The sequence below is a fragment of the Bufo bufo genome, chromosome 7 (assembly GCF_905171765.1).
Source record: "Bufo bufo chromosome 7, aBufBuf1.1, whole genome shotgun sequence".
Classification (NCBI taxonomy): domain Eukaryota; kingdom Metazoa; phylum Chordata; class Amphibia; order Anura; family Bufonidae; genus Bufo; species Bufo bufo.
Window position 1 is genome coordinate 234,028,803 of NC_053395.1, and position 13,278 is coordinate 234,042,080.

At 46.0% G+C, this 13,278-nt stretch overlaps 1 protein-coding gene across 1 annotated transcript in view; it reads right to left on the reverse strand.

The window, feature by feature from the left end:
* Positions 1-13,278, reverse strand: part of LOC121008843 (macrophage receptor MARCO-like) — a 123,874-nt gene that overhangs the window by 14,310 nt on the left and 96,286 nt on the right. Inside the window, exons 9-10 of the mRNA XM_040441544.1 lie at positions 12,558-12,602; positions 9,928-10,026 (exon numbers count right to left, since the gene is read on the reverse strand). Of these exons, the coding sequence (XP_040297478.1) occupies positions 9,928-10,026; positions 12,558-12,602 (144 nt within the window). The remainder of the gene's footprint in view (positions 1-9,927; positions 10,027-12,557; positions 12,603-13,278) is intronic.

Consider the following 13,278-nt stretch of genomic DNA (forward strand, 5'->3'; position numbering starts at 1 on the left):
AATCACTGATCACTCCCTCCAATCACTGATCACTACCTCCAATCACTGATCACTCCCTCCAATCACTGATCATTCCCTCCAATCACTGATCACTCCTTCTCGTCTCTGATCACTCCTTCCAATCACTGATCATTCCCTCCAATTACTGATCACTCCTTCCAATCACTGATCATTCCTTCCAATCACTGATCACTACTTCTTGTCTCTGATCACTCCTCCTTCCAATCACTGATCATTCCCTCATATCACTGATCATTCCCTCCAATCACTGATCATTCCCTCCAATCACTGATCATTCCCTCCAATCACTGATCACTCCCTCCAATCACTGATCACTCCCTCCAATCACTAATCACTCCTTCTCGTCTCTGATCATTCCCTCCAATCACTGATCACTTCTTCTCCTCTCTGATCATTCCCTCCAATCACTGATCACTCCTTCTTGTCTCTGATCATTCCCTCCAATCACTGATCACTCCCTCCAATCACTGATCACTCCTTCTCGTCTCTGATCACTCCTTCCAATCACCGATCATTCCCTCCAATCACTGATCACTCCCTCCAATCACTGATCACTCCCTCCAATCACTGATCACTCCTTCTCGTCTCTGATCACTCCTTCCAATCACTGATCATTCCCTCCAATTACTGATCATTCCCTCCAATCACTGATCACTCCCTCCAATCACTGATCACTCCCTCCTGTCACCGATCATTCCCTCCAATCACTGATCATTCCATCCAATCACTGATCACTCCCTCCAATCACTGATCATTCCCTCATATCACTGATCATTCCCTCCAATCACTGATCATTCCCTCCAATCACTGATCATTCCCTCCTGTCACCGATCATTCCCTCCAATCACTGATCATTCCCTCCAATCACTGATCATTCCCTCCAATCACTGATCACTCCCTCCAATCACTGATCACTCCCTCCAATCACTGATCACTCCCTCCAATCACTGATCACTCCCTCCAATCACTGATCACTCCCTCCAATCACTGATCATTCCCTCCAATCACTGATCATTCCTTCCAATCACTGATCATTCCTTCCAATCACTGATCATTCCTTCTCGTCTCTGATCATTCCCTCCAATCACTGATCACTCCTTCTCCTCTATGATCACTCCTTCCAATCACTGATCACTCCTTCTCGTCTCTGATCACTCCTTTTCGTCTCTGATCACTCCTTCTAATCACTGATCACTCCTTCTCGTCTCTGATCACTCCCTCCAATCACTGATCACTCCTTCCGATCACTGATCATTCCCTCCAATCACTGATCACTCCTTCTCGTCTCTGATCATTCCCTCCAATCACTGATCACTCCTTCCAATCACTGATCATTCCCTCCAATCACTGATCATTCCCTCCAATCACTGATCACTCCCTCCAATCACTGATCACTCCTTCCAATCACTGATCATTCCCTCCAATAACTGATCACTCCTTCCAATCACTGATCATTCCCTTCCATTACTGATCACTCCTTCCAATCACTGATCACTCCTTCTCGTCTCTGATCATTCCCTCCAATCACTGATCACTCCTTCCAATCACTGATCACTCCTTCCAATCACTGATCACTCCTTCCAATCACTGATCACTCCTTCCAATCACTGTTCATTCCCTTCCATAACTGATCATTCCCTTCCATTACTGATCATTCCCTCCAATCACTGATCACTCCTTCTCGTCTCTGATCATTCCCTCCAATCACTGATCACTTCTTCTCCTCTCTGATCATTCCCTCCAATCACTGATCACTCCTTCTTGTCTCTGATCATTCCCTCCAATCACTGATCACTCCCTCCAATCACTGATCACTCCTTCTCGTCTCTGATCACTCCTTCCAATCACCGATCATTCCCTCCAATCACTGATCACTCCCTCCAATCACTGATCACTCCTTCTCGTCTCTGATCATTCCCTCCAATCACTGATCACTCCTTCCAATCACTGATCACTCCTTCTCGTCTCTGATCACTCCCCCCAATCACTGATCACTCCTTCCAATCACTGATCATTCCCTCCAATCACTGATCACTCCTTCCAATCACTGATCACTCCTTCTCGTCTCTGATCACTCCCTCCAATCACTGATCACTCCTTCCAATCACTGATCACTCCTTCTCGTCTCTGATCATTCCCCCCAATCACTGATCACTCCTTCTCGTCTCTGATCACTCCCCCCAATCACTGATCATTCCCTCCAATCACTGATCACTCCCTCCAATCACTGATCACTCCTTCTCGTCTCTGATCATTTCCCCCAATCACTGATCATTCCCTCCAATCACTGATCACTCCTTCTCGTCTCTGATCACTCCTTCCGATCACTGATCATTCCCTCCAATCACTGATCACTCCTTCTCGTCTCTGATCACTCCTTCCGATCACTGATCATTCCCTCCAATCACTGATCACTCCTTCTTGTCTCTGATCATTCCCTCCAATCACTGATCACTCCTTCTTGTCTCTGATCATTCCCTCCAATCACTGATCACTCCCTCCAATCACTGATCACTCCTTCTTGTCTCTGATCATTCCCTCCAATCACTGATCGTTCCTTCTTGTCTCTGATCATTCCCTCCAATCATTGATCACTCCTTCTTGTCTCTGATCATTCCCTCCAATCACTGATCACTCCTTCTTGTCTCTGATCATTCCCTCCAATCACTGATCACTCCCTCCAATCACTGATCACTCCCTCCAATCACTGATCACTCCTTCTCGTCTCTGATCATTCCCTCCAATCACTGATCACTCCTTCTTGTCTCTGATCATTCCCTCCAATCACTGATCATTCCCTCCAATCACTGATCACTCCCTCCAATCACTGATCACTCCCTCCAATCACTGATCACTCCTTCTTGTCTCTGATCACTCCCTCCAATCACTGATCACTCCCTCCAATCACTGATCACTCCCTCCAATCACTGATCACGCCTTCTCGTCTCTGATCATTCCCTCCAATCACTGATCACTCCTTCTCGTCTCTGATCATTTCCTCCAATCACTGATCACTCCCTCTAATCACTGATCACTCCTTCCAATCACTGATCACTCCCTCCAATCACTGATCACTCCCTCCAATCACTGATCACTCCCTCCAATCACTGATCACTCCCTCCAATCACTAATCACTCCTTCTCGTCTCTGATCATTCCCCCCAATCACTGATCACTCCTTCCAATCACTGATCACTCCCTCCAATCACTGATCACTCCTTCTTGTCTCTGATCATTCCCTCCAATCACTGATCATTCCCTCCTGTCACCGATCATTCCCTCCTGTCACCGATCATTCCCTCCAATCACTGATCATTCCCTCCAATCACTGATCATTCCCTCCAATCACTGATCATTTCCTTCCATTACTGATCATTCCCTTCCATTACTGATCATTCCTTCCAATCACTGATCACTCCTTCCAATCACTGATCACTCCCTCCAATCACTGATCACTACCTCCAATCACTGATCACTCCCTCCAATCACTGATCATTCCCTCCAATCACTGATCACTCCTTCTCGTCTCTGATCACTCCTTCCAATCACTGATCATTCCCTCCAATTACTGATCACTCCTTCCAATCACTGATCATTCCTTCCAATCACTGATCACTACTTCTTGTCTCTGATCACTCCTCCTTCCAATCACTGATCATTCCCTCATATCACTGATCATTCCCTCCAATCACTGATCATTCCCTCCAATCACTGATCATTCCCTCCAATCACTGATCACTCCCTCCAATCACTGATCACTCCCTCCAATCACTAATCACTCCTTCTCGTCTCTGATCATTCCCTCCAATCACTGATCACTCCCTCCAATCACTGATCACTCCTTCTCGTCTCTGATCACTCCTTCCAATCACCGATCATTCCCTCCAATCACTGATCACTCCCTCCAATCACTGATCACTCCCTCCAATCACTGATCACTCCTTCTCGTCTCTGATCACTCCTTCCAATCACTGATCATTCCCTCCAATTACTGATCATTCCCTCCAATCACTGATCACTCCCTCCAATCACTGATCACTCCCTCCTGTCACCGATCATTCCCTCCAATCACTGATCATTCCCTCCAATCACTGATCACTCCCTCCAATCACTGATCATTCCCTCATATCACTGATCATTCCCTCCAATCACTGATCATTCCCTCCAATCACTGATCATTCCCTCCTGTCACCGATCATTCCCTCCAATCACTGATCATTCCCTCCAATCACTGATCATTCCCTCCAATCACTGATCACTCCCTCCAATCACTGATCACTCCCTCCAATCACTGATCACTCCCTCCAATCACTGATCACTCCCTCCAATCACTGATCACTCCCTCCAATCACTGATCATTCCCTCCAATCACTGATCATTCCTTCCAATCACTGATCATTCCTTCCAATCACTGATCATTCCTTCTCGTCTCTGATCATTCCCTCCAATCACTGATCACTCCTTCTCCTCTATGATCACTCCTTCCAATCACTGATCACTCCTTCTCGTCTCTGATCACTCCTTTTCGTCTCTGATCACTCCTTCTAATCACTGATCACTCCTTCTCGTCTCTGATCACTCCCTCCAATCACTGATCACTCCTTCCGATCACTGATCATTCCCTCCAATCACTGATCACTCCTTCTCGTCTCTGATCATTCCCTCCAATCACTGATCACTCCCTCCAATCACTGATCACTCCTTCCAATCACTGATCATTCCCTCCAATCACTGATCATTCCCTCCAATCACTGATCACTCCCTCCAATCACTGATCACTCCTTCCAATCACTGATCATTCCCTCCAATAACTGATCACTCCTTCCAATCACTGATCATTCCCTTCCATTACTGATCACTCCTTCCAATCACTGATCACTCCTTCTCGTCTCTGATCATTCCCTCCAATCACTGATCACTCCTTCCAATCACTGATCACTCCTTCCAATCACTGATCACTCCTTCCAATCACTGTTCATTCCCTTCCATAACTGATCATTCCCTTCCATTACTGATCATTCCCTCCAATCACTGATCACTCCTTCCAATCACTGATCACTCCTTCCAATCACTGATCACTCCTTCCAATCACTGATCACTCCTTCTCGTCTCTGATCATTCCCTCCAATCACTGATCACTCCTTCCAATCACTGATCACTCCTTCCAATCACTGATCACTCCTTCCAATCACTGTTCATTCCCTTCCATAACTGATCATTCCCTTCCAATCACTGATCATTCCCTCCAATAACTGATCACTCCTTCCAATCACTGATCATTCCCTTCCATTACTGATCACTCCTTCCAATCACTGATCACTCCTTCTCGTCTCTGATCATTCCCTCCAATCACTGATCACTCCTTCCAATCACTGATCACTCCTTCCAATCACTGATCACTCCTTCCAATCACTGTTCATTCCCTTCCATAACTGATCATTCCCTTCCATTACTGATCATTCCCTCCAATCACTGATCACTCCTTCTCGTCTCTGATCATTCCCTCCAATCACTGATCACTTCTTCTCCTCTCTGATCATTCCCTCCAATCACTGATCACTCCTTCTTGTCTCTGATCATTCCCTCCAATCACTGATCACTCCCTCCAATCACTGATCACTCCTTCTCGTCTCTGATCACTCCTTCCAATCACCGATCATTCCCTCCAATCACTGATCACTCCCTCCAATCACTGATCACTCCTTCTCGTCTCTGATCACTCCTTCCAATCACTGATCATTCCCTCCAATCACTGATCACTCCCTCCTGTCACCGATCATTCCCTCCAATCACTGATCATTCCCTCCAATCACTGATCATTCCCTCCAATCACTGATCATTCCCTCCAATCACTGATCACTCCCTCCAATCACTGATCATTCCCTCCAATCACTGATCATTCCCTCATATCACTGATCATTCCCTCCAATCACTGATCATTTCCTCCTGTCACCGATCATTCCCTCCAATCACTGATCATTCCCTCCAATCACTGATCATTCCCTCCAATCACTGATCACTCCTTCCAATCACTGATCATTCCCTCCAATCACTGATCATTTCCTTCCATTACTGATCATTCCCTTCCATTACTGATCACTCCTTCCAATCACTGATCACTCCTTCCAATCACTGATCACTCCCTCCAATCACTGATCACTCCCTCCAATCACTGATCACTCCCTCCAATCACTGATCACTCCCTCCAATCCCTGATCACTCCCTCCAATCACTGATCATTCCCTCCAATCACTGATTACTCCTTCCAATCACTGATCATTCCTTCCAATCACTGATCACTCCTTCTCGTCTCTGATCACTCCTTTTCGTCTCTGATCACTCCTTCTAATCACTGATCACTCCTTCTCGTCTCTGATCACTCCCTCCAATCACTGATCACTCCTTCCGATCACTGATCATTCCCTCCAATCACTGATCACTCCCTCCAATCACTGATCACTCCTTCTCGTCTCTGATCATTTCCTCCAATCACTGATCACTCCCTCCAATCACTGATCACTCCTTCCAATCACTGATCATTCCCTCCAATAACTGATCACTCCTTCCAATCACTGATCATTCCCTTCCATTACTGATCACTCCTTCCAATCACTGATCACTCCTTCTCGTCTCTGATCATTCCCTCCAATCACTGATCACTCCTTCCAATCACTGATCACTCCTTCCAATCACTGATCATTCCCTCCAATCACTGATCATTCCCTTCCATTACTGATCATTCCCTCCAATCACTGATCACTCCTTCTCGTCTCTGATCACTCCCTCCAATCACTGATCACTCCTTCCAATCACTGATCATTCCCTCCAATCACTGATCACTCCCTCCAATCACTGATCATTCCCTCCAATCACTGATCATTCCCTCCAATCACTGATCATTCCTTCCAATCACTGATCATTCCCTTCCATAACTGATCATTCCCTTCCATTACTGATCATTCCCTCCAATCACTGATCACTCCCTCCAATCACTGATCACTCCTTCCAATCACTGATCATTCCCTCCAATCACTGATCATTCCCTCCAATCACTGATCACTCCTTCCAATCACTGATCACTCCTTCCGATCACTGATCACTCCTTCCAATCACTGATCATTCCCTTCCATAACTGATCATTCCCTCCAATCACTGATCACTCCTTCCAATCACTGATCACTCCTTCCAATCACTGATCACTCCTTCCGATCACTGATCACTCCTTCCAATCACTGATCATTCCCTCCAATCACTGATCATTCCCTCCAATCACTGATCACTCCTTCCAATCACTGATCACTCCCTCCAATCACTGATCACTCCTTCTCCTCTCTGATCATTCCCTCCAATCACGGATCACTCCCTCCAATCACTGATCACTCCTTCCAATCACCGATCATTCCCTTCCATAACTGATCATTCCCTCCAATCACTGATCACTCCTTCCGATCACTGATCACTCCTTCCAATCACTGATCATTCCCTCCAATCACTGATCATTCCCTCCAATCACTGATCACTCCTTCCAATCACTGATCACTCCCTCCAATCACTGATCACTCCTTCTCCTCTCTGATCATTCCCTCCAATCACTGATCACTCCTTCTTGTCTCTGATCATTCCTTCCAATCACTGATCATTCCCTCCAATCACTGATCACTCCTTCCAATCACCGATCATTCCCTCCAATCACTGATCACTCCCTCCAATCACTGATCACTCCTTCTCGTCTCTGATCACTCCTTCCGATCACTGATCACTCCTTCCAATCACTGATCACTCCCTCCAATCACTGATCACTCCTTCTCGTCTCTGTTCATTCCCTCCAATCACTGATCACTCCCTTCCATTACTGATCATTCCCTCCAATCACTGATCACTCCCTCCAATCACTGATCACTCCTTCTCGTCTCTGTTCATTCCCTCCAATCACTGATCATTCCCTTCCATAACTGATCATTCCCTTCCATAACTGATCATTCCCTTCCATTACTGATCATTCCCTCCAATCACTGATCACTCCCTCCAATCACTGATCACTCCCTCCAATCACTGATCACTCCTTCTCGTCTCTGATCACTCCTTCCGATCACTGATCATTCCTTCCAATCACTGATCATTCCCTCCAATCACTGATCACTCCTTCTAGTCTCTGATCATTCCCTCCAATCACTGATCACTCCTTCCAATCACTGATCATTCCCTCCAATCACTGATCACTCCTTCTCGTCTCTGATCATTCCCTCCAATCACTGATCACTCCTTCCAATCACTGATCATTCCCTCCAATCACTGATCACTCCTTCTAGTCTCTGATCACTCCTTCCAATCACTGATCATTCCCTCCAATCACTGATCATTCCCTCCAATCACTGATCACTCCTTCCAATCACTGATCATTCCCTCCAATCACTGATCACTCCTTCTCGTCTCTGATCATTCCCTCCAATCACTGATCACTTCTTCTCGTCTCTGATCACTCCCTCCAATCACTGATCATTCCCTCCAATCACTGATCACTCCTTCCGATCACTGATCATTCCCTCCAATCTCTGATCACTCCTTCCAATCACTGATCATTCCCTCCAATCTCTGATCACTCCTTCTTGTCTCTGATCATTCCCTCCAATCACTGATCACTCCTTCTCGTCTCTGATCATTCCCTCCAATCATTGATCACACCTTCCGATCACTGATCATTCCCTCCAATCACTGATCACTCCTTCTAGTCTCTGATCACTCCTTCCAATCACTGATCACTCTTTCCAATCACTGATCACTCCTTTTCGTCTCTGATCACTCCTTCTCGTCTCTGATCACTCCTTCTCGTCTCTGATCACTCCTTCTAGTCTCTGATCACTCCTTCCAATCACTGATCATTCCCTCCAATCACTGATCATTCCCTCCAATCACTGATCACTCCCTCCAATCACTGATCACTCCTTCTCGTCTCTGATCACTCCCTCCAATCACTGATCATTCCCTCCAATCACTGATCACTCCTTCCGATCACTGATCATTCCCTCCAATCTCTGATCACTCCTTCCAATCACTGATCATTCCCTCCAATCTCTGATCACTCCTTCTTGTCTCTGATCATTCCCTCCAATCACTGATCCCTCCTTCTCGTCTCTGATCATTCCCTCCAATCATTGATCACACCTTCCGATCACTGATCACTCCCTCCAATCACTGATCACTCCTTCCAATCACTGATCACTCCTTCCAATCACTGATCACTCCTTCCAATCACTGATCACTCCTTCTCGTCTCTGATCACTCCTTCTCGTCTCTGATCACTCCTTCTCGTCTCTGATCACTCCTTCCAATCACTGATCACTCCTTCCAATCACTGATCACTCCTTCCAATCACTGATCACTCCCTCCAATCACTGATCACTCCCTCCAATCACTGATCACTCCTTCCAATCACTGATCACTCCCTCCAATCACTGATCATTCCTTCCAATCACTGATCATTTCCTCCAATCACTGATCACTCCCTCCAATCACTGATCACTCCTTCTCGTCTCTGATCATTCCCTCCAATCACTGATCACTCCCTCCAATCACTGATCACTCCCTCCAATCACTGATCACTCCTTCTCGTCTCTGATCACTCCCTCCAATCACTGATCACTCCTTCCGATCACTGATCACTCCCTCCAATCACTGATCACTCCTTCCAATCACTGATCATTCCTTCCAATCACTGATCACTCCTTCTTGTCTCTGATCACTCCTTCTCGTCTCTGATCACTCCTTCTCGTCTCTGATCACTCCTTCTCGTCTCTGATCACTCCTTCTCGTCTCTGATCACTCCTTCTCGTCTCTGATCACTCCTTCTCGTCTCTGATCACTCCTTCTCGTCTCTGATCACTCCTTCCCATTTCTGATCACTCCTTACCTGGAGCTCCAGCCACACCAGCATCCCCTTTGCTTCCTTTTTGTCCAGTTGCACCTTGCATTCCGGGGCTTCCTGGAATTCCTGGAAATCCTGCTGCACCTGTAACAGGAGAGATGTTACCACACATCCTCTGTGTCGGCAGTAAAGGGACAAGTGTGATGTGTCCAAATATGTAAAAGGCAGAGATCATTCTCAGGAATCACCCTGACACGTAACACGTAACCCATGGCGAAGGCATGCATCTTGTGTGGCAGCTCTTCATCACCACATAGGCTTCAGCTGGGCATTCTGGGGTGTGTAGTTCCACAGGTTTTATAGACCAATCCACACTGCAGTCCAATATGGACCCTTTTAGAGTAAAGTGAAATTAGTGAATCCCGGCTACACTGAACGCTTCAGCAGCACGGTAACATATACAAGAGGGTAAGAGGGCGAGCAAGTAGTCCAACACCGTGCACCAGATCATCCACCGACCCTGGGTTTCCCCTCCCCCAACAGCATCCATCTAAAGCCTATGTGGTCTGGAGAACTACAAATCCAAAGTGAAAAACAGTTTTGGTGAGTTCACTGCTGTTACAGACAGAGTCCAAAGGCCTCTTTCACACGGACATTCATTTCTATGGGGCTGTGCTGATGAGCGGTGATTTTCACGCATCACTTGCGCGTTGTGTGAAATCACAGCATGCTCTATATTATGCAAGTGCGGATGAGGCACGATTTTCCCGCATGGTTGCTAGGTGACGATCGGGATGGGGACCCGATCTTTATTATTTTCCCTTATAACTTGGTTATAAGGGAAAATAATAGCATTCTTAATACAGAAAGCTTAGTACAATAGGGATGGAGGGGTTAAAAAATAAAAATGTTTAATTAAACTTGCCTCATCCACTTTTTCGCGCAGCCTGGCTTCTCCTCTTTCTTCTTCTTTGATGACCTGGGAGGAAAAGGACTTTTGGTGACGTCACTGTGCTCATCACATGGTCCATCACATGATCCATCGCCATGGTGATGGACCATGTGATGAGCGCAGTGACGTCACCAAAGGTACTTTTCCTCCCAGGTCATCAAAGAAGAAGACAGAAGAGAAGCCGGGCTGCGCAAACAAGTGGATGAGGTGGGATACATTTATTTTTATTTATTTTTACCCCTCCATCCCTATTTTACTATGCATTCTGTACTAACAATGATATTATTTTCCCTTATAACCATGTTATAAGGGAAAATAATAAAATCTACAGAACACCGATCCCAAACCTGAACTTCTGTGAAGAGGTTCGGGTCTGGGTACCAAACATGTCGATATTTCTCACACGCATGCAAAACGCATTAAAACGCTTTGCACTCACGCGGAAAATTTTTCCTGCGAGGCACCCGCATCCTATCCGACCCTCACACGCGACGCCTTTGTGAAAAAGGCCAAAGTCTTACTGCTCTTACAGTAAAGAGTCCATAGTCTCACTGCTCTTACAGTATAGAGTCCATAGTCTCACTGCTCTTACAGTAAAGAGTCCATAGTCTCACTGCTCTTACAGTAAAGAGTCCATAGTCTCACTGCTCTTACAGTAAAGAGTCCATAGTCTCACTGCTCTTACAGTATAGAGTCCATAGTCTCACTGCTCTTACAGTAAAGAGTCCACAGTCTCACTGCTCTTACAGTAAAGAGTCCATAGTCTCTCTGCTCTTACAGTAAAGAGTCCATAGTCTCATTGGTCTTACAGTAAAGAGTCAGTTTCACTTCTCTTACAGTAAAAAGTCCATAGTCTAACTGCTCTTACAGTAAAGAGTTCATAGTGTTATTCTGGGTAGTATTATGACGTCACGCTCCTTATCAATGCTCACACCCATCCAACAATGATTGGAAAGTCCAAACTAGGAGGGTGTGTTCATCTGATACATACCTACATGAGAGATAATGTAACCCCCATAACATGTGCCGGTGACTGGGACAGACATACACATACCTGTACATACCTATATGAGAGATAATGTAACCCCCATAACATGTGCTGGTGACTGGGGCACACATACACATACCTGTACATATCTACATAAGAGATAATGTAACCCCCATAACATGTGCCGGTGACTGGGGCACACATATACATACCTGTACATACCTCCACAGAGATAATGTAACCCCCATAATATGTGCCGGTGACTGGGGCACACATACACATACCTGTACATACCTCCACAGAGATAATGTAACCCCCATAACATGTGACGGTGACTGGGGCACACATAGACATACCTGTACATACCTACATGAGAGATAATGTAACCCCCATAACATGTGCCGGTGACTGGGGCACACATATACATACCTGTATATACCTCCACAGAGATAATGTAACCCCCATAACATGTGCCAGTGACTGGGGCACACATACACATACCTGTACATACCTACATGAGAGATAATGTAACCCCCATAACATGTGCCGGTGACTGGGGCACACATACACATACCTGTACATACCTACATGAGAGATAATGTAACCCCCATAACATGTGCCGGTGGCTGGGGCACACATACACATACCTGTACATACCTACCTGTGAGGACTGCTTCTTCAGGACCACTTACTAACACTGATAGTAATTACAGACAGTAACCCATGAGATTTCACCTTTTTGTCCGTCTTGTCCCGGCCTTCCAGGTTCGCCTTTCGCACCTGCAGAATAGACAACATTATACTCCACCCACATCCAGAGCTGCAAGCACAATCCTGCTGTTACATTATGTATTATACTCCATCCACATCCAGAGCTGCAGCCACACTCCTGCTGTTACATTATGTATTATACTCCATCCACATCCAGACCTGCAGCCACACTCCTGCTGTTACATTCTGTTATACTCCAGCCACATCTAGAGCTGCAGCCACAATCCTGCTGTAACATGATGTATTATACTCAATTCACATCCAGACCTGCAGCCACACTCCTGCTGTTACATTCTGTATTATACCCAGCCACATCCAGAGCTGCAGCCACAATCCTCCTGTAACATTATGTATTATACTCCTGACACATCCAGAGCTGCAGCAACAGTCCTGCCGTAACCTTATGTATTATACTCCATCCAAATCCAGAGCTGCAGCCACACTCCTGCTGTTACATTCTGTATTATACTCCAGCCACATCCAGAGCTGCAGCCACACTCCTGCTGTTACATTCTGCATTATACTCCATCCACATCCAGAGCTGCAGCCACACTACTGCTGTTATATTCTGTTATACTCCAGCCAAATCCAGAGCTGCAGCCACAATCCTGCTGTAACATTATGTATTATACTCAATTCACATCCAGACCTGCAGCCACACTTCTGCTGTTACATTCTGTATTAT